Source organism: Vulpes lagopus, chromosome 9 (genome assembly GCF_018345385.1).
Source record: "Vulpes lagopus strain Blue_001 chromosome 9, ASM1834538v1, whole genome shotgun sequence".
NCBI lineage: Eukaryota > Metazoa > Chordata > Mammalia > Carnivora > Canidae > Vulpes > Vulpes lagopus.
The window spans coordinates 64,586,221-64,605,696 of NC_054832.1; the positions used below are offsets into that span (position 1 = coordinate 64,586,221).

At 34.9% G+C, this 19,476-nt stretch overlaps 1 protein-coding gene across 1 annotated transcript in view; it reads right to left on the minus strand.

The window, feature by feature from the left end:
* Window positions 1-5,219: 5,219 nt before the first annotated feature.
* Window positions 5,220-19,476, minus strand: part of DNAJC5B (DnaJ heat shock protein family (Hsp40) member C5 beta) — a 93,391-nt gene continuing 79,134 nt past the window's right edge. The window contains exon 6 of the mRNA XM_041768444.1: window positions 5,220-6,577. Coding sequence (XP_041624378.1) covers window positions 6,483-6,577 — 95 coding nt within the window. The 3' untranslated portion in view covers window positions 5,220-6,482. The remainder of the gene's footprint in view (window positions 6,578-19,476) is intronic.

Sequence of the window (19,476 nt, forward strand, 5' to 3'; positions counted from 1 at the left end):
TGAATCTAAAAAATAAATCCCAGGGGTACCTAGGTGGCTCAGTCAGTTAAGTGTCTGCTTTGGGCCCAGGTCATGATTGGGGATCCTGGGAACAAGCCCCATGTAGGGTACCCTGCTCAGTGGGGAGTCTGCTTCTCCTCCCTCTGACCCTTCTCCTTGCAAGTGTGCACTATCTCTCCCTCAAATGAGCAAATAAAAAATCTTAAAAAAATAAATTCCATGCTAAATATATTTTTAAAACTTTTGAAATGAAGGCATTTTGCATAAAACTGTTAATGTTAATAAGTTAATCAATATGTAAACTTAATATTTTTCAGTTCCTAATGGCTTTCACCTGTTTCTTTTAAACCTAGGTTAGTTTTGAAATCTTGCTTTCTGCAATTATAATAAATAATCCTGAAAAATGCCAGTTTAGTAAATAGCTAATGTATACCTGCCTGAATAGATCATTCTTAAAAGAAATTAAGAAAATGTTGGAATTTCATTCCCAAAGTGAAAATCTACACTAAAAATTTTCCCCTCAATCATTTTTCACCAGAAAAGAAAGTGCATTATAGATCTCTGAGAAGAGATGAATCTGGACAACATTTCAGTAGTGGAGATTATTTGGGCACCAGAGCAGTTTATTCAGAAGGATAAAACCTTCACCAGGTAAGATCCCCTTTTCCTGGGCCTGGGAGTAAGGATGTGCCTGAGGTGCTCTGAGACATTGAAGATGATGATAAGATTTTCAGCTATTAGAAAGCTGAGTTGGCAGCCCTAGCAATGTGCAGAATGTGTTAACAGCTGTCCTATTACTATTGATTTGATTCTGGGAATTTAGTTTTGCTTCTTGGGTATAGCCCTGAACAGCATGAAAATTCCAGAAAGTTGTATCACACCCATTCATTTGACACTGAGCATGTTTAGGTCTCTTTTTGAAGAAAAGCTTTTTTTTTCTTCCAGAAATGGCATATGTTGTTAAGAATTAATCAGTCAACAGGGATTTATTAGTTCCTACTTCATTTTTAGCAGTGCACAAAATACAGATATAAATTCTGACCCTATGATGTTCTGGAAATCACTGCAAATTTGAGCCTTCTACAATTTGGAAATGGGTTCATTATACAGAAACTGGTTATACATTATTTAATCTAAATCTAAATTTGGAATATAGAACTTCTCAGAAATAATATACAGATAAATGTTATTTTGGTGTTTAGGAGGAGTACTGGCTGGAAAAAGAGGGGTTTTGGAGAGGAGGACTTTGTTTCTCGAATAAAGGTTTTTCTTTGTTGGAGGAGGACTAGTGATCTGGAGGTGGATTTGCCTTCATATCAATGAGGAATAAGAGGGGAAGAGCTGAAATTTTTTAAAAAGATAATTCTGTAATTGGGTCAGAGACTTGATTGGGTGCCAAGCTACCATGAATTTTATATTAATTAAATTGTTTTGTTAATATACTAAGCCTCCCTGAAAACAGGATTCTAGCAACTTTTGCATTTCTAGCAGCTAGGAATTTCTTCATTCTATGACACAGGTTAAACATTTATCCATTTAACAAATATTCCCAGGCTGTCTACCATGAATCAGGTACCATGAATCATTATCTTAAGCACTGGGGATTCAGCAGAACACAAAAACAGCCAAAATCTTTGCCTTCATGGCAAACTGAGACAGACAATAAGCAAGATTTAAAATATGTTAGTGAAAGGTACTAAGGAAAAAAGTATAGGATAGGAAGCGTGAGGTAGGGTACAGTTCTAGGTCTGGGAAAGCCTATGAAGAAGTGACATCTGAGAAAAGATATTGGAAAAGTCTCTTCATGGTCTAAATACATTATATGTTCTAAATTAATTCTGACTCAGACCTGCAGTTTGACAAAATAGTGAGAAATTTCACCTCAGCCAGGTTTTGAGAGCCCCCAGCCCAGTTCCTAGCAAATTATCCACAGGGTCCTCGGGGTTTCTGTCTTCCTCCTCCAAGTGCATTTCCAGCCCCTCATCTTGCTCCAGCCTGGGTACTCCTGAGGTCTCTGTGTCCAACCCTGCACGGTTCCTTTGAGGGGCCAGGTGTGTGTACAGGAATCTTTTGTTATGGCTAAAAAGCTATGACTTAATTTTGTCTCTCAGGCATCCAAATGCTATCTCATTGGAGGGGCTCTCTCCTGTGGGCATGTTGCCAGTGAACTGGGGAGACCCTGGGGCCTTGGCCCAGCCCATCATAAAGATATTGCTGAAGGTTATTGATCTCCTCATGGGAAAGAATTCAAGGACAGACACAACGCAGTGGATAAGTAACACAAGTGGGAAAGTTCATTAAAACTAAAGTATATTCACCAGATGTTAGAGAAGGTGACCCAAAGAGAGAGCTGCACACCCTGGGGTTTAGGTTTCTATCTTCTATTGACTGTTGCAAACTAGGGAGTGGAATATTCCAAACTAGGGAGTGGAAATTCCTTACAGGGATTTTTTGGAAGCAGTTTCGGACTTTTTTTCCTTATTTGGATGGGGGTTTCCTGACATGGTGTCCACCATCTTGGGCCTGTCTGGTTTGATCTGGCTTCTTGTGGAGTGCTGCCAGGACAGGCCTCTGACTTTCCTGATAGCTGGCCATGACTTCCTCATTGCTGGGCTCCAGGTGTCCTGTTAGAATTTAACTAACTGCCTACTCTGAGACACAAGTCTGGGGCACTCTGGGAACTCCCCTCAAAACTCCCAAACCCATCTTTAACCTAGAGGTCCCTCGTAATGGGGCTACTTCTCCTCAAGTTTCAGCATTTATCTTTCTAACAGCCCTTCAATTAGCCCAAGCACCCAAACAAAAGCCTGGGTGGTGGTTTTTCAGGTGTAGAGACACCTGCCTTTGTTTTTAAACTACAGGTTTAAAACTACAGGTTTTTAAACCTGTAGAGACACTACCTTTGTTTTTAACCTCCAAGGTTATCCTAGGCTATCCTAGCAAAGAATTGACCTTTCTAAGATGAATCTCCTTCTGAGATTCCTTTGAGTCTTACTAAGGACAAAACAAAATTAATGTCTCAAATTACCTTGCCATGCATTCCAATAATGAAATGTGGTCACTATCAATTATTTCTATTTGTTAATACACTCAGAATTATTTGAAATATACTCTGTTCCCCTTTGGCCTATTAGCATTATGATGATTTGTGCTTGAATTTGGCATGGAGAAAGGAAGACATTCCTTTAAGAATATTGTTACCAAGACTGCTATTATCTGCTATCTCTCCCTGCCCCACCAGTTGAGGGTAGATTTACAATACTTCAGTTTAGGTAAAAAAAAAAAAAAACAAGTAAATGTAGAGATGGAGTTGATAGTGGCCAGCAGAGAGATTAGGAGATTAAAACAGAGGAGTGGGGGTCAAATGGAAGAAAGATAGGAGTGCAAGAAGGGAGAAGAACCAGAGAGATGGAGTACTTAGAAACAGGGAACAGAAGGGTCAGAGGAGAAAATGAAGCTAGACGCTCAGGATGAAGGAATAAAAAAAAGAAATCTAGAATAAGGAGTGAGGTTAATAAAGAAACAAGTGAGGAGCATTGACTATATTAAACTCATACAATCTGAAGGTCAGAGTTTGACATGGATGTCACTGGGCAAAAATCAAGGTGGTGGTAGGGCTGAATTTCTTTTTTTGGGGAGGCTCTAGAGCAGAATCCACTTCTTTAAGTTTTCCAGCTTTTAGAGTTTGCCTGCATACTCTGGTTTATGGACCCTTTCCTCCTCCAACTTTAAAGCATATCTCTGATCATTCTTCTATAGTCGCATCTCTCTTATAGCTGGGAAAGATTCTCCATTTCTGAGGAGTCATGTGATTAGATTGTACTCACTTGGATAGTCAAAATGCCTTTTTCCATAAAAGGTGACATATTTGCTGGTTCTGGGAGTTAGGATAAGTACATCTTGGAGGGGGCATCATTGTGCCAAACATAAAGATTTTGTAGCCCTAATTGGAACCCCCTCTGTAGATCAAAATATCAGGCAGTGCACTATCAGGTGTGTGTATTTCCAGGCTAGGAAACATCAAATATGTTTTAGCATCCATACATTTAAAATGTAGAAATGAAATCAAAGAATTAAGATATGTCTATTTTGGTAAAGAAAAATGCATATATATTTTTATTATGTTAAAAATAAATAGATGAACTTTGAAACCTTATACAAAATCCCTTACTCTGATAACCTGAAGCCCAAGACTAGCCAGTAAGCCACTGAAGTGCTGGTTCATGGTGGGCATGTTTTTCTTGGTGCTTCTCTGCTAAGATGTGTGTAGATTCAAAATAACAGCAGGTGACTCTGGATGGCAGCTTCTGTTGATCCCTACATGGTGCCTAAGTGGCCTCTCCTCAGATGAAGAGTTGATCCTTGTTTCTATGTAGCTTAGGGGCATTCTGCAGATTCATTTCCTCATTCATACACATTCATGTCCTTAACATTTACCACATATCATTGTAACTAGTAATTAGCTATTTGTGGGGAACATTAACTAGAACCCCTTTATGAATTTAATTCCACCATCTGATTCTGATTCTGATTCTGATTCATCCCCTGTTCTCATCTTTCTACTCTTGTACCAGCTCTCTGGACAAGCTGGTAGAAGTAAAAAATTCCATGTAAGAAAAATGAGGTCTGGGAGAGAAAAAGGAACTTTGTGATTTAGGTTGCTATTCAAAAATAGGCCTGACCTTTTTGCTTAGAATGCTCCAGGAAGGAAATGTAGTAGCTCAAATTATCCACAGACAGGGCTATTTATCTTATGTTCCCTTCAAATGGAAAGTAGTCCTTGTTTGTTGAATACAGAGTTCCAAGCACTTGCTGGTTATTGTTAGTACTAGGTATCTTCAAGGGTTTTGTTGGGTAAGAGTTTATCATACATAAGTATGATTTTCTGGATCATTAATAACATTTAGCCACTTAGCCATTTAGTCACATTATGTTTGTTTGTGTGTATGAACATATGCAAATTCATGTAAAACTACCTTGTATTTGTCAAATAATTGACTTTGTAGGGTACTTTCACCTCAGCCATTTGAACTCGTCTCACAGCAACTTGGAAGGTGGTCAGGTAGGAAAACGGAGTCATAGAATAATTAGTCATATAATTCTCATCTCACTTGGTGACAGGGCTAGGTAGTAAGAGTTTAGATTAAAACCAGCTTTCCTAACTTTCCAACCAAGACTTTTCCTACTTGATTGTGTCGATTAAAAAAAAGTCCAGTAACTCAAGGGTTAAAGCAGAGTTTTAATGACTTCAGAACTGTCAGAGCTATAACACCAATTTTCACTCAATGTATATTTTAGGCTCATTTGACTGCAGTTTGGTGATGGTGGGAATAAGAAACAAAAAACAGAATGGCATTTCATGCAATATTATATAAAAACATAACAAGATCTTGAAAACCACAATATTATATAAAGAACTAAGAAAAAAACAAACACTTTCTGTACTATTTTAGAACATGATTTTAGGACATGGCTTTGACCACATAATGAATATAAGGATCAAACAGTTAATGCAGAAATGACCTTTGAGTTTAATTGTTCAACATGCATAGAGCTGAGCATTTTCTGGTCAATGTAATTATTCCCACCAAAAAGCAGGTAACTGATATGCCTTTAAATCTAATGTTAGGCTGTAGAGTTTAGAATTCTACCTTTTACCCTATATGTTTCTTTTCCTCACTCTGTCTAATATAGGTCAGTTGTACAAAAACTGTTTTTACTTAGAAATGATCAACAGATTTTTAGGGGCTGGTTTGGGCTTAGTATGATTTTCTGGATCATTTATAACATTTAGCCAGGTTGAAATTTTGTTTTTGTTTTTATGCCAGTCTAAAAGTACACAAAACCTGTTTCTTCCTGGTTTTACTCATCAGTTTTCAGTAAATGACAATTTTTAATCTTTCAAAGAATATACTTTAAAATTAAGTGATAGTTGTCTTTTTTACATAATAATTTCTTCCTGCCTCTTGAAATATTTCTGTAGCCATATTAAACATTGACAAGGAAAAATCTACACACACACACACACACACACACACACACAAAATTCCTCTTAAATTTCCATGTACATTTTGCTAAAGATATTTGTGGCAGGGAGGAATATTGCATTCAGTTAAACAGATGAGAAGTGGCTTCTGTTTGGAGTGCTACTTTAGTCTGTAAGGAATTAGATCTAGGTCACATAAGGACAGGCTCATAAAGCCTGTCCAGTGCCACCATCGTACCTCATGTAAGGAGCATAAAACAACTCTTCAGGCTTTTATTCATCAAAATGGAATGTGTTTCATTAGGAATTCTACTCAAAGAATGAGAATGCATACTGAGAAAATTATGTAGCAATCATCTTTCCCTAACCTAAAAAATAAAATATGAATGTGGAAAAGTTCACAGCATTTCATGCCCCTTACCCTGTCCCACTCATGACCACCTGGAGACATGGCTGAACCAAGAGGGGATATTGTGGGCCCTCAATGGTCTCAATATTAAGAGTCTGTGCAATAACTTCGAGGTCCTTCTCTGATTAGCTGTGTTTTCTCATTTGCATTTGTAGGCTGGAGAACAACTGGAAAGTCCACATCTAAAAATAAACAAAGCAAAGCAATAAACACCCTCTGATCATGTTACATTTCCTTTAATGGGGCAAGTGGTAGATATTTTTGTTGAAATGATGATTGGCAAGCCAATTCATTTCATAAGATATTGAGGATGCCTGCCCTTTAAAGGACTTCAAAAAGGGGGAAACCCTGTCTTTAATCTTCATTTAAGTTTTATAAGTTATAGAATTATAAAACTAAAGCACTGAACCCAGCTTTCAACTTGAGGCAGTTGCTGAACCTGGTGAACTTGAATTTTAGTTTTCACCATCCTGTGGGATGAAAACAGGTCCACCATATATGTCATTTAGACCCTAGTGTATATCTATATGATAAATGGCCCCTAAAGTTGTTCAGCATACAATTTCATATACGGCCCTTGGTTGGGAGAGAGGTCAAAGCCCAGAGCTTGCTTAGATGAGAGTCTAATAGGAAGCTCCCCACATAAAGCTAGTATCCAAAATGGTTATGCACTCTCTAAATCATCATACCCCTAAATCTACAAGAAAATTTGTTGGTCTTGAGTTTTGGTGTTAAGAGGAAAGAACCCCTCTACAAATACTTAATAGCAAGCCAATGAGCACACATATTGGCACACCAAATTTAAGTATCTTGATGTTCTAAGAAACCTCATGCTGATAGTTTAATTTAAAATGGTGCAGTATAAAATGTGTTCCCAAGCACCTAGCAGAATAGAATAGCCCCACCTTCAACCCAGACCTTAAAGAATCACTAAAATATTACTAAAATATATGAACTCAAGGTAAAAATGAACAGAGATAGAGGGGAGATAAATAGAGATAGAGAAATAGAGATCCTCATAAAATAACTAAAAAATTGTAAGAAACATGAACTCAGAAAAAAAGAAAGAAGGAGAGAGTGAACGATTACATACAGAAACAATGCACATTGAGAGCTAATAGAAACAACAGAAGGCCAAATCAGACCCAGAAAGACTTCCAAGCCTGCACTTTTAAGATGCAGAATTTTTTAAAAATTAGATGTTGTTTTAAACGATCAAGTGGTTTTGAAACTAATAAAAAAGAACTTGAGATCAAAACATCTGAAAATTTTAAAACCTGATGAATGGGTTTAACAGCTAAAGAGAGAATTAATGAAGTGGAAGACAGATCTGAGGAGGTTAATCAGAATGTAACACAGAGGAACAGAAATAAAATATGAAAGAGGTTAAAGACATGAAGAATAGAATTATAAAGTCTAACATATTCTGGTAAGACTTTCATAAAGAGTAAAAGAAAAGATTAAAGGCAATATTTGAAGATTTAATGGCTAAGAATTTTCTAGAAAGATACCAATCCACATATCCAAGAACCAGATAGGATAAATTAAAGAAAAACTCATATTTAAAACATCTTAGTGAAAAACACCAAAAACAATTTGTTTTAGAGAGAGAGAGGCACATATGGCAGAGTGGGAGAGGAGCAGAGGGAGAGAGAGAAAAGTAAGCAGGCTCCATGCTCAGCACAGAGCCTGAAGCTGAGCTCACCACAGAGCTTCATGGGGGCCGGGAGGGGGGTGCTCTATCTTTCAACTCTGACACCATAACCTGAGCTTAAATCAACAGTTGGACACTTAACTGACTGAGCCACCAGGTGCCCCTCAAAGACAATGGTTTTGATAGCAATCTTATTTCTCAATAGCAAATATGGAAGCCCCAAAACTATGGAATTATAATTTTTATTTGCCAAAGAAGATATCAACCTAAGTTTGTTTACAAACTGTCTTGTTACTTTAAAAGAAAACATAGTATGAAGGTATTTTTAGATAATAAAAGTGGAAATTTCCACCAACAGACTCAATTTAAAGATGTAATTCAGGCACAAAAAAAGTGTTACTAGATGGAAAATTTGTGCTGTAAAAAGGAATGATGAGTAAAGAAAATGGTAGATATGTAAACAAAAATAAGCAAGACAGCAATAATAATAATTATATACAGAAATAATAATAATTTAGGAGACTTAAAATTAAGACAGAAGTAGAATACAAGAATAGTGTATAATCAGAAAGAAAATGACCAGAATTAAAATGTTACAAAGTTCTTGTATTGTTCGGGAAGAGGTAAAGATAATACTTAATTTTAAACTTTGATAACTTAAGTATGCTTGATAAATGTTTAGGATAACCTAAAAGAACCCTTCTAAACTGGAGGAAGGAAAGAAATGAAATATGAAAAATATTCTATCATTATAAAAGAAAAAAAGGAAAAAGAAACAAAAAATATGTCAATTTAAAGAGATAATTAAATATAACTAATTATAAGTATCTAGCCCTAGTAAATAATAGAGCTGGTATTCAAACCTAGGCAGTATTTCTTAAGAGTCTGTTCTCTAAAAGAATAAAAGAGTAAGTTGGTAGAAAAAAATAAAAATATATCATCATTTATAATAATATAATAATACAATAAATGGACTTATAGTTTATTCAAAAGAAAAAATGTTCTCAAACTGAATAAATTCCATTCCCCACCATATGTTGTTTACAAAATACACATCAAAAAAAATAAGGACAAAAAAAGTTGAGAGTAAAAAGATGTAAACATCTTTACCACACAAACACTAATAAAAAGAAAGCTAATATATTTTAACAGACAAAATAAAATACAAAAAGCATTGATAGAGCTAAAGAGTAACTATATAATATAATTTTCAATTCACCAAAGAGATATAAAAATTCTAAACTTATATACACTAATAGCCTCAAAATACGTGAAGCAAAATTGATAGAACTTTACAGAAAAATAGAGAAATCCATCATCACAGTGGAAGATTTCAGTGCTTCTTTTAGTAACTGACTGATGAAGCAAACAAAAAAATCTTTAAGGATATAAAAATTTGAAAAATACAATGTTGTGGACTAAATTGTGTCACACACAGACTGCCCCCTCTCTTGTTAGTTCATGTCTTGAAATTTTAACATCCTGTACCTTGAATGTGAACCATATTTGGAAAGAGGGTCTTTGAAGAGGTAATTAAGGTAAAATGAGGTCCTCAGGCTAGGCATTCATTAAATATAACTAATGTCATTATAAGAGGATATTAGAATACAGATACACAGAGGGAAGACCATGTAAGACATGAGGAGAAAATGGCCATCTACATGCTAAGAGAGGCCTCAGAGGGAGTCAACCCTGTGATACCATAAACTTTGACTTCTAACCCCCAGATTGCAAGAGAATAAATTTCTATTGTTCAATCCCCCTTCTCTGTGGTACTTTGTTAACAGTAGCCCTAGGAAACTAGTACATATAATAAATTTGGTTTATTTAATAGTCCTATATGGAACAGTGAACCTAAAAAAGTGCAGAATGTATTATTTTGAAGCAATTCAGGACATAAATTTCTAGGATGTAAAGCAAGCCTCAAGATATTTTGTACTATTTTATCATGCTTCCCATAATTTCTGATCACAGTGCAGTGAAGTTAGACATAAACAACATAAAGAACCTGAAAAATCCCCCACAGGTTTACAAATTAAGATACACAAAGGCCTAACTTATAGATCAAAGAAAAAATTATAATGGAAATTAGAAAATATTTAAGAACTCAGATTTTAAGAACAATATAAAATGTGTGTATGACACTAAAATGGTACTTATAGGAAACTTTATAGCCTTAAATAAAAGAAGAAAAAAATAAAGAAGTCTAAAAATTAAGAAGTCAGAAAATTAACAATAAATTAAGAGAAATAATAAAGCATAAAAATTTAAAAGAAACAAATATACAAGAGAGTCAAAACCAAAAGTTATTTATTTGAGAAGACCAATTAAATTTTCCAATATCTGGTAGAATGGCTAAAAAACAGAAATAACCAATATAAGGAATGACAACTGGAACAGTAATGCAGATCATAGAGATGCATAAAAGGTGATAAAAGGAAATCTTGAAGAATTAATTTTTTAAAAAGATAGCAAATCTAAATGCCCTATAAACATTAAATACATTAAATCAGTAATTCAAAATTTGCACAATCACACATTAGCCCAGAAAGTCCTATAAATCCTGTAGAAAAAGAAAAATCCAATAATACACAAACTCTTTAAAAGTATAAAAAGAAGGAATGGTTTCTAATTTATTTCATGAGGCATAATCTTGGTATAGAACTCTATAAGGAAAGTTCGAGAAAGGAAAATTATAGACCAATCTCAATCATTAACGTAGATACAAACATCTAAGACAAAATATTTGCAAACCCATTTAATAAAAAGAATAGTTAATACATTTTGACTGCATTGGGTTTATCTCAAGAATACAAGATTGCTTTAACATTGGAAAAACAATTTATATAGTTCCTCACATTAACAGATTTAAGGAGAAAAATCACAACCATCTCAACTGATGAAGAAAAAATATTTGATAAAATTTCAGACTCATGATAAAGGTTTAACAAAAAAGGAATAGAAGACAATTTTCTTAACCTGATCAAAAGCCTACAGCAAGCCTTATAATTGGGATGCAATCTTGAAAGTACTTTCTCTTCAACATTTTACTGGTAGTTTCAGAAAATACAGAAAGGCAAGAAAGGGAAAAAAATCACAAGGGATGGGAAGGAAGAATCAAAACTATCACTATTCACAAATGATATAAGCAGTTATGTAGAAACCCTGAAGAATTTACAGATAAATAATTGGAAATAGAGAATTTAGCTAGTTTCTTTAATTTAAAATCAGTGTTTTAAAAAGTACATTTCTATATGCTGAAAAGTAAGTAGAAACTAATATTATTTATTCATAACTGTATAAAAATGGAAAAAGTATTCAGGAATAAATGTAACCAAAGATATATAAGATCTATCTTTAGCAAAGCCAATAAGGAAGACCTAAATAAATAAAGGGATATACCATGTCACATGTTAGAAGACTCACATTTTTTAAAATGTCAATATTATGGAATTGATCTACAGAATTCTACTGCAGAATTGATCTACTGCATTTCTAAGTAAGATTTCAAAGGTTTTATTTAAATACCTTTTGTTTTAAAACTTGTCAAAACTGATTCTAAAATTTATATGGAAAAGCAAAAGTCCAAGAATATGTAAGTCTCCTCTGGAAAACAGGGCAGGAAGACTTGCCTAAACAGTACTGGGAATTTTTATAAGTGGGCCTGGTTGCATACAGATAAACAAAATCAGCAGTGAACCAGAACAGAAAGTCCAGAAGCTCCTCCATACATCTATTGAATCTCAAGGTATGTTAAAATCAAGACTAGAAATCACTGTGCTGTGACAATTTGCATTCTATATGGAAAATAAATGAAATTTATTTATATACATTTAATAAATGTAACCATACATCATATCACATGATGATTAAACATGTAAATATGAAAGGTGTGTAAATGTTAAGAGCAGGCGCTCTTAACAAACTGTCCAGGATTCTAGATGTTTTCCCTCTATCACATTTCATTTCAATGGTATGAGACCTTGTCTGAACATACCCCATTTTGGGGTTCTTTGCAAGTATGATCTCTGCACGACTTCTGCTTCTTTCAATTCTTGATAAAACTATTTATTAAAACAGTCCAATATGACTGTAACTGGTTTGCCTGGCATGAAGAACATCATTTGCCATCTTATCATAGGTTGTAGGGAGACATTGTGTCAAAGGCTTTGCTGGTATCAAGATTCATCCCTTTTAGGGTTCTTCATCCCCATAATCTCCTACCCCTTAACTCCTCGTTCTTAATGTCATCAGCTTTATTTTTTTTAATGGTTTCTTTTATAAAAAAAAAAAAAGGATTTTATTTATTTATCCATGAGAGACACAGAGGCAGAGACATAGGCAAAGGGAGAAGCAGGCTCCCTTTGGGGAGCCCGATGTGGGACTTGATCTCAGGACCCCAGGATAATGAGCCAAAGGCAGACTCTCAACCACTGAGCCACCCAGGTGACCCATGTCATCAGCTTTAAATGTCACTTTCTCAGGGAAGCTGTCTTTACCTGCATCTGTTGGTTTGTTTTGCCAGGGTGTTCACAGATAACTGGTTCCTATTTATTATCTTGCTTCTGTTCCTTGTTACACTGTATCACAAATCAAGCCCCCTAGTGTTTATTATCACAGCCCCCATGCTTCTTCTTTGGTGTGCTTATTTGTAAATTAACTAGCTCTTTGTGTCATTATTTGACATATGTCTCCCCATGTCCTTTGTTGGTTGTAAAATCCAAGATAACAGGGGCCATGTATTTCTTTTTTCTAGCTCCTACTGCAGTGTCTACAAATATTAAGTGCTCAATAAATGTTTGCTGTGGAAGAATTATCTTGATAAACCTGTCTAGTAAATTTGCTCACTGAACCTTTGTAGTGAAAAATTGAAGAAACTTTGGATCCACTTTGAGCTGCTTTTGGGGTAGCATTCTGAGCTGACTCACTGCTTGCTTGATATATTCATATGAAGAAGAAACAAAGGACTTTGTATTAATTGGTTCTAAGAGTTTTTTCCCATGAATTATTTTTAGAAATGGGTTCCTTTTGGTTGGGGGCAAGGGGGTAGGAAGGAAATTGAGTGGGGTTGGTAAAAGAGGGAAGGTGAATTTAATCTCTTCCTTGTGCCCTTTTCCTGGGCAGCAATGTGTGTTGAATGCTAAAGAGCAAATGTAATAAATGTCTCAATATCTTGGCTGAGAGCAAGAGTCTAATTATAAGCCATATGGCCTCTTCAATCAATGGCTGTGAATTTATTTGGGTTATATCCAGGTAAGTAGCAAGAACATTTAACCAATCAATAGATTTTTCTATCACTGAATCTCATATTTTTAGATCCAAGGTCAACACTATATATTCTTCTCTTTAGATATCTTCTTCCCTCTCCTTCCAAAAAGAAAAAAAAATGAGGAAATCATGATTGCACAAAAAAATCTTCAGGGTTTAACTGGAGTTTTCACTCCATTGCCTTCATTCAGTTTGGAAAAAAACCAACCAACCAACCAACCCTGAATTTAGCTGTTGTATTCTTGGTTTGTTTTACCAAGGTGTTTAGAGAAAAGTGGTTCTCATTTATGCTCGTGCTTCTGTATCTTGTTACTCTGTCTCTGCCTCTCTCTCTCTCTCTCTCTCTCACACACACACACACATACACACACATACACACACATGTAGACACAGAGTCCCATGAAGCAGAGTACCTCAAGATGGTCTACAAAGTTCTCTTGCCTAGTATTCTGATTTCATTGGGTCTTCAGCTAACAGAGGAGGATAGGGTCTAAATGAGATAGTTTTAAATATACAAAATTTCACAAAGTGGAACAACAATTAGAAGTTCCACTTCTAATTTGTGAACATTTAAAAGCAAGATAAATCACCTGATATCCATTACCTTTATCTTTCAAGTTTCAAATTTTCCAAGATAAAAGAAGGAGGGGCAATGGTCTCCCCCTAGACACTTTCTTTCTTCTATTTGATCCTGATTGATTCATAAGAATAATAGCATTTCCCTGTGTTCCTAGGATCCCACTGGGAGTATATTTTTTAGAAAGAGATAGATATCAGTTTATAAATTCTATAGGTTCCAGCTAATATTGAAGAAGCCACTGGACTTATCCCTTTTATTTCCTAAGGGTAGACGCTGGATTATATCCATGCAGATAGTTGAAAGAGATACAATAACTAAAGCCAATCTTTCCTCCCTACTACCAGTCCTACCCTGTATCACTATTATCAAACAGAAACTGGTACCATTTTATAGCATCAAAAGGTATCTTAGGCTTTAGCCAGTGTGAAGGAATAGGCATGTTTGAAATATGCACTTACTAAAAAAATCCAAGAAAAGTATAGACTTTAGACATAAAACTAGAATTATTAAGCTATCTCAAGGCAGGTGAAAAACATTTTTAATGTTCTTTTTAAATAAGTTAGTTGGTTTAAAGAAGAGTTTGATATTTTAAACTTGGATTTTCATAAGTTAAGAAATATCTGTAATATTATATACAATGTGTCCTTAAAAGTGAAGTTTGAGTGTTTAGTCACAGAATTCAAATCAGAAATATATTCCTCTAGTTAGCTCCTGTTCTTTCTTCTTTGTTAGTCTAGTTAGGCATAAGGAAGCAACAAGTATTAAGCAGCTATAATTTGTATTAAGCAGCTATAATTTGTATTCTGGAGAGAGGATAATCTCATATTAGTTTTACTATACTTTTTATCTTGGCATTTCTGGAAATTATATTCAGAATAATATAAGAAGTGCTAACCATACTTTTTTGAAAATTAGTATTCAAATATGAAAAATAAACTTTCAGTTATAATCTTCATATATTGGCCAAATCTCTAAGCACAGTATAATCTATAGCATAGCATTTTGATTGATAATTAATAAAAAACCCTTGCTCCACCTACTTCTCCCCCCACCCCCAACCATCTTATCATCCTTTCAGTCCTCCATAAAGGCAGGTATTATGCTCTGGAGGCAGTTTGTTCTATTCCTTACCAGTGAGTATCAAGCTTGAAATAAGGATTTGTAGTCCATACAGAGAAATATTTTAGCAATACTGGCTACATAAGTATCAAACCCAATGCAAAATGAAAATGTGGTGCACCTGATTCAAAAGCTAAGAATTTGAAGATCATGACAGCAGAGCAATAAACCAAGTGTTGGAAATCCTAGTCAGTGCAATAGAGCAAGAAAAATAAATAAAAGGCGTACAGATTGAAATAGAAGAAATAAGACCATTTCTATTTGCAGATGACATAATTGTCATCATAGAAAATCCAGAGGAATTCACACACAACAATACAAATTAGTAAGTGAGCTTAACAGGAACACAGGATACCAAGTTAATATACAAAAATAATTGTAAATATTTGTGATGAACAATTGGAAACCCAAATTAAAAACCAATGCCATTTACAGTAGTTCTCCCCAAAATGAAATACTTGGGTACCCATTTAACAAAATATACACCATCTCTGTATGCTGAAAACTACATTACACTCATAAAAGAAATCAAATGAGATGTGAGTAAGTAGAGACACATGCTGTGTTGGTGGATTGGATGATTCAACATAGTAAAGATCTCAATTTTTCCCAAATTAATGCAAATTTAATGCCATTCCAATTTTTCAAATTGGTATTTTTTTGTAGATTTTAGACAACTTGATACTAAAATTTATATGGAAAGGCAAAGAAACTAGGATCACCAAAACAATTTTGAAAAAGAACTAAGTTGGAGGAATCACACTAGCTGATTTTAAGACTTACTTTAAAGTTGCAGAAAGCAAGGTGGTCTGTTATTGGTAAAGGGATAGACACATAGATCAATGGAACAGGATAGAATCCATAAATAGGTCCATAGAAATATGGCCGTTGTTTTTTGACATGGGCAAAGACAATTCAATGGAGAAAGGATAATCTTTTCAGCAAATGGTGTTGGAATAATTAAATTCCATTTGCAAAAAAAAAGAAAAGAAAAAGAACACAAGATAGCAACCTCTGTTCACCACAGCAACTTCTTGCAAGACACATCTCCAAGGGCAAGGGATACAAAGGAGAAAAAAAAAAACTATTGGGACTTCACCAAGATAAAAAGCTTCTACACTGCAAAGGAAACAGTCAACAAAACTAAAAGGCAACCTACGGAATGGGAGAAGATCTTTGCAAATGACATATCAGATAATGGGCTAGTATATAAAGAACCATCAAACTCAACACCCAAAGAACAAATAATCTAATCAGAAAATGGGCAGAAGACATGAACAGACATTTCTTCAAAGAAGACATACAAATGACCAACAGACACACGAAAAAATGTTCACTATCACTCGGCATCAGGGAAATACAAATCAAAACCACAATGAGAACCTCACACTAGTCAGAATGTCAGGAGACAACAGATGTTGGCAAGGATGCAGAGAAAGAGGAACCCTCTTACCCTGTTAGTGGGAATGCAAGATGGCTTAGCCGCTCTGGAAAACAGTATGGAGGTTCCTCAGAAAGTTGAAAATAGAACGACCCAGCAATTGCACTACTAAGTATTTACCCCAAAGATACAAATGTAGTGATCCAAAAGTGTTTATAGCAGCAATGTTCACAATAGTCAAACTATAGAAAGAACCCAGATGTCCATCGACAGATGAATGGATACACACACACACACACACACACACACACACACACACACACACATACACACATATACACACAGGAATATTACTCAGCTATCAAAAACAATGAAATCTTGCCATTGGCAAGGATGTGGATAGAACTAGAGGGTATTATGCTAAGTGATATAAGTCAGTCAAAGAAAGACAGCTATCATATGATCCCACTCATGTGGAACTTAAGAAACAAAACAGAGGATCATGGGGGAAGGTAGGGAAAAATAAAAAATGATGAAATAAGAGAGGGATCCAAACCATAAGAGATGCTTAATCATAGGAAACAAGCTGAGGATTGCCGGAGGGGAGGCAGGTCAGGGGTTGGGATAACTGGGTGATGGACATTAAGGAGGGCATGTGATATAAGGAGCACTGAGTATTATATAAGACTGATGACTCACTGAACTCTACCCCTGAAACTATAATACACTATTTGTTAATTAATCAAATTTATTTATTTAAAATTTTCAAAAAAAATTAAGAGGAAATGCTTAAAAATGGGTTATAGATCTAAATATTAGACATAAAACTATAACACTTTTTGAAAACATTGGAGAAAATTTTCATGACTTAGGGTTAGGCTAAAAGTTCTTAGACATGACGTTAAAAGCATAAGCCCCTGAAAAATTTGACACCTTTGTAATAAAAATTTTTGCTCTGTAAAGAAGCAGCAAAAAATATATGTAGAAATGATAATAGTTTTATAAAACAAAACCCCATAAATAATTTACACAAAAAAAATTTAAAACTGTTGTTATCCTTGGAGAGCTGGTACCAGGAGGTTGATGTAAACTTGCTTTTGACTCTGTATCCTTCTGTGATTGTTAAATTTTTATTAATATCTCTTACTTGCATACAAGGTCTCAAAACTCCCCACCATTGGCAGCTTTCAAATGAGGTTAGGCAGCAGTCAGCTAGAAAAGTTGTGGGAAGGTGAGGGTTAACTACTTAGATTTTGTCCAACTCTGAAATCCTAGGATTTTGTAATTATATACAATGTAAGATTGTTAAAAATTCCCTATGTGAGAAAATGTTTGCCATATTTTATTTAATTTCAGAATCATTGAAAAAACCTTAAAGCTCCAGGGCTCACCAATACCTTCTAATGGACTCAAATCTTGATATATGCTGCTTATCATTTGTCATGAGTAACTTGGTATCTTAATGATTAGTAGCCTCTTTCAAGTATATTTTCTGTTTTCTTAAAATTTATTTGAGAGAGAGAGAGAGAGATCATGCACAAGCAGGAGGAGGGGCAGAGGGAGAGGGAGAGAATCTCAAGCAGACTCCCCAATGAGTCCCAACTTGAGGCTTCATCTCATGACCCTGAGATCATGACCTGAGCTGAAACCAAGTTGGAAACTCAACTGACAAAAAAAAAAAAAAAAAAGAAACTCAACTGACTGAAGCACCCAGGCACACCTCAAGTGTACTTTCTTAAACAACTTTAAGTAGGTCTCCTTCTTTTGCAGAACAGGAGAGTCCACATTCCATTTATTGATCACAGTCTAGAAGGCATGGTCTTCACATGGAATCTGGTTTTTCATCTTTACAAGCCCTAACAACATTAATTTTTATCTGTAAACTATATTAACTCTGAATTAGTGAAGTAAAAATCTGAAACTCGTTCACCTAGGTGCAAATAAGGCATAAATTTTCATAATGAAATGTTAGACTGAAAAGCATGGTGAATTTACTTGCTTCATTACTCCATCGTTAATGAAATTTTAGCTTCAGGGACCTATATTTGTGTAGATCTTTCTGAAGGCTTTTTGGGACCCTACCAATGTGCTTATATTTTTGTATATTTGCAAAAGTAAGATATTTTTATCATAATCAGCAAAAACAGTGTCTCTTTCTACTTTGATTTCCCTCTGTCATACTTTTCTTCTTGATGAGTGGCAACAGAGGGGCTATGGATATTTTGGGGATTCAGTTAAGGAGAAATAGAGTTAAGGGATAAGTTTTATTTGAATTTAGTGTCCTATGTTTTTGTGGTTTGCAGTGTATAGTTAATTATTGGTAGCCATACTGGCATAGGAGTAGCTTAAAAAATCCTCTTATAGCTCCCTATGCCAGTTCACTTGCTGAGGAAACATGAAAATCCACACCAGAGGTCAGGTCACCCTGTATGAATGTGCCCAGGAGGCTCTGATACTGAAAATATTGAGTGATGTAGGGGCAAAAAGTTGGAAATGTAGAGACTTAAAAAGTGATCTGTGAAAAATTCTTCTAAATCTTACATCTTATATGTAAAAGAGACTAGTCTTCTCAAATTTAATAGCTATCCCTAAAAATGTAGACATTATCAATAATGAGCTGTAACACCAAAAGAAACTTTTCTGTTCTACCAATGTGAGAAAACAAATTTTGATCAAATACACTAGAGAAAAAAACAATTATTTTTCTATTCTTCCTACAGAAAATGATATTCCAAAAGTACTGTCAAATGAAGAGACAAAGAATAGTGCATCCAGAAGGCATAGAGGGAAAGTATTATAGAGGTGTACCAGGCTGTTAAACTATTGCTATTTTGTTTTAGACTTTCTCATATTTGTAGTATTTTTAGTTTTTAAGCTTTGCAATTTATTGTGATTTCCCTTTCTCATTACAAATAAATATTTGCTTTAAGAGCTACTTTTATGTTTATAATTTTGTGCTTTTTTTTGGTAAAGAACACTGCCCAAGTTGTGTAAGTATCAGGCCCTAGAAAATTTGGATCAACTCTGCATAGAGCTTTTAAATATTTGGGCATAGAATAAAGCTTTTCCTTTGGCTTAA